Raw genomic sequence first — 2,500 nt, 5'->3', positions numbered from 1 at the left:
TGGCCCCTCGCCTTTCACTCTCCTCTCTCCCCTTCTCTTCTCTCCTCCCCCTCTCTCTCATCGCTCCTCTCCTCTCCTCTCCTCCCCTCTCCTCTCCTCTCCTCTCCTACTACTCCTCTCCATCCTCCTTCTTCCTCTCCTCTCCTCTCTCACCCCCCCCACACACTCACACACCACTCCTCTCCTCTCTTTTCTTCTCTTCTCTTCTCTTCTCTTCTCCTCTCCTCCTCCTCTCATCTTCACCCTCCTCTCCTATCTTCTCCTCTCCCCTCCTCATCCCTCGCGTTCTCCTCATCCTCCTCCCTCTTCCGCTCCTCTCCTCCTCTCCCTCTCTCCTCCTCTCCTCTCGGTCGGCTCTCCTCGATGCCCTGCTCGGGCTCCTCTCCTCTATCGGGCTGCCGGGGGGGCGGGTCGCCTCTCCTCTCCTCTCGCTCTCCGCTCACTCTCCTCACTCTTCCTCTCCTCTCCTCTCCTCTCTTAATTCCTCCGCTTCCTCTCCTCTTCAGCCTCCTCTCCTCCGCCTCGCCGTCTCCTCTTGCTCTCACCCCTCCTCTTCCCCTCCCTCTTCTCTCCCCTCCTTCATCCTGCTCTCCTCTCCTCTCCTCTCTCCTCTCCCTTCTCGCAATCTGTGCTCTCCGCTCTGCGCTTATTCTCTCCTCCCATCTCCTGCTCCTCGCTTTATCCGCTCCGCTCTTCTCCTCTCCTCTCATCTTCTCATCTCTCTCCTCTCCCTCTCCTCTATTGCCCTCTCTCCCGCCTCTCGCTCTTCCTCTCCTCTCCTCTCCCTCTCCCCTCCTCTTCCTCTTGCTCTCCTCTCATCTCTCCCTCTCCTCTCCTCTCGCTCTCCTCCTCTCTCCTTCTCCCTCGCCTCCATCCTCTCCTCTCACTCTCTCCTAACTCTACCAACCCACACACACACACACCTCTCCTCGCCTCTCTTTTCTTCTCTTCTCTTTTTTTCTCTCCTTTCTCCTCTATTCTATTCTCCTATCCTCCTATTCTCTCCTCTCCTCTCCTCCTCCTCCTCCTCCTATCCTCCTCATCCCAATCCCCCTCCCTCTCCTTCCTCGCCTCTCCTCCTCTCCTCCGCCTCCACTCCTCTCATCTTCTCCTCTCCTGCAGATCCGCTCTCACCCCCCCCCCCAACAAAAAACCCTCACACCCCAACAAGACCACTTTCCTCTCCTCTCTTTTTATTCTCTTTTCCTTCTCTCCTACTTTCTCTCTCCCTTGTCTTTCCTATCTCTTTTTCTCTCTTTCTCTGCTCTTCTCTCATCTTCACCCTCCTCTTCTTTCTTCTCCTTCCTCATTCCTCCTCTCTTCTCCTCTTTCACCCTCCTCTCCTACTTTCTCCTCTCCTCTCAGCCCTCTCTTCTCTTCTCTCTCCTCCTCTCCTCTCCTCCATCTCCTTCCTCTCCTCATCCCTGTCTCCTCATCCACCTCTCCTCTCCGCTCCATCTCCTGCTCCTCGCTTCATCCTCCTCTCCGCTCCCCTCATCCCCTCTCCCATCCTCTCTCCTCTCCTCTCTTCTCCTCTCCTCATCCCCCTCTCCTCTTCTCCTCCTCCTGTAGGCATGGTCAGGGTGTGTATGTCTTCAAGTCTTCTGGTTCTCAGTATTGCGGCTCCTCTCCTCTCCTCTCCTCTCCTCTCCTCTCCTCTCCTCTCCTCTCCTCTCTCCTCTCTCCTCCTCATCCCCCTCTCCTCTCCTCTCCTCTCCTCCTCCTCCTCATCCCCCTCTCCTCTCCTCCTCCTGTAGGCATGGTCAGGGTGTGTATGTCTTCAAGTCTTCTGGTTCTCAGTATTGCGGCTCCTCTCCTCTCCTCTCCTCTCCTCTCTCTCCTCCTCTCCCTCCTCTCCCTCCTCTCTCCTCTCCTCCTACCTCCTCCTCACTCCCCCTCTCCTCTCCAAGTCCTCCTCTCTCCTCCTCATCCCCCTCGTCCTCTCCTACTCCTCTCCTCTACCCTCCTCTCCTCCGCTCTCCTATCCCTCCTCTCCTCTCTCCTCCTCTCCTCTATCCTCTCCCCTCCTCTCCTCTCCCCTCCTCTCCTCTCCTCTCCTCTTCTCCTCCTCCTCATCCCCCTCTCCTCTCCTCTCCTCTCCTCTCCTCTCCTCTCTTCTCCTCCTCCTCCTCATCCCCCTCTCCTCTTCTCCTCCTCCTGTAGGCATGGCCAGGGTGTGTATGTCTTCAAGTCTCTTCCTCCTCTCCTCTCCTCATCCCCCTCTCCTCTCCTCCTCCTCCTGTAGGCATGGCCAGGGTGTGTATGTCTTCAAGTCTCTTCCTCCTCTCCTCTCCTCTCCTCTCCTCTCCTCTCCTCTCCTCTCCTCTCCTCGCCTCTACTCGCCTCCATCCCTCATCCCCTCTCTCCTATCCTCTCCTCCTCCTCCTCCCCTCCCTCCCCTGTGCTTCCCCCGGGGGTTTTAAAGTCTTTAATCCTTTTTGTTCTCCCCTTTTCTCCCCTCCTCCCCTCCCCTCCCCCCCCTTTTTCCTCTCCCCCCCCT

General features: G+C 57.5%; 1 protein-coding gene across 1 annotated transcript in view; it reads left to right on the top strand.

Annotated features, from left to right (window-relative positions):
• rsph1 (radial spoke head component 1) overlaps window positions 1–1,630 on the top strand; it is a gene marked incomplete at its 3' end in the record, with an annotated part of 10,719 nt that extends 9,089 nt beyond the window's left edge. Inside the window, exon 5 of the mRNA XM_063192408.1 lies at window positions 1,573–1,630. Coding sequence (XP_063048478.1) covers window positions 1,573–1,630 — 58 coding nt within the window. The remainder of the gene's footprint in view (window positions 1–1,572) is intronic.
• Window positions 1,631–2,500: the final 870 nt, after the last annotated feature.

This window comes from Engraulis encrasicolus, unplaced genomic scaffold, assembly GCF_034702125.1.
Source record: "Engraulis encrasicolus isolate BLACKSEA-1 unplaced genomic scaffold, IST_EnEncr_1.0 scaffold_1143_np1212, whole genome shotgun sequence".
Lineage (NCBI taxonomy): Eukaryota > Metazoa > Chordata > Actinopteri > Clupeiformes > Engraulidae > Engraulis > Engraulis encrasicolus.
The sequence above is the reverse complement of the archived record's forward strand: the minus strand, read 5'-3'. Positions and strand labels throughout refer to the sequence as shown.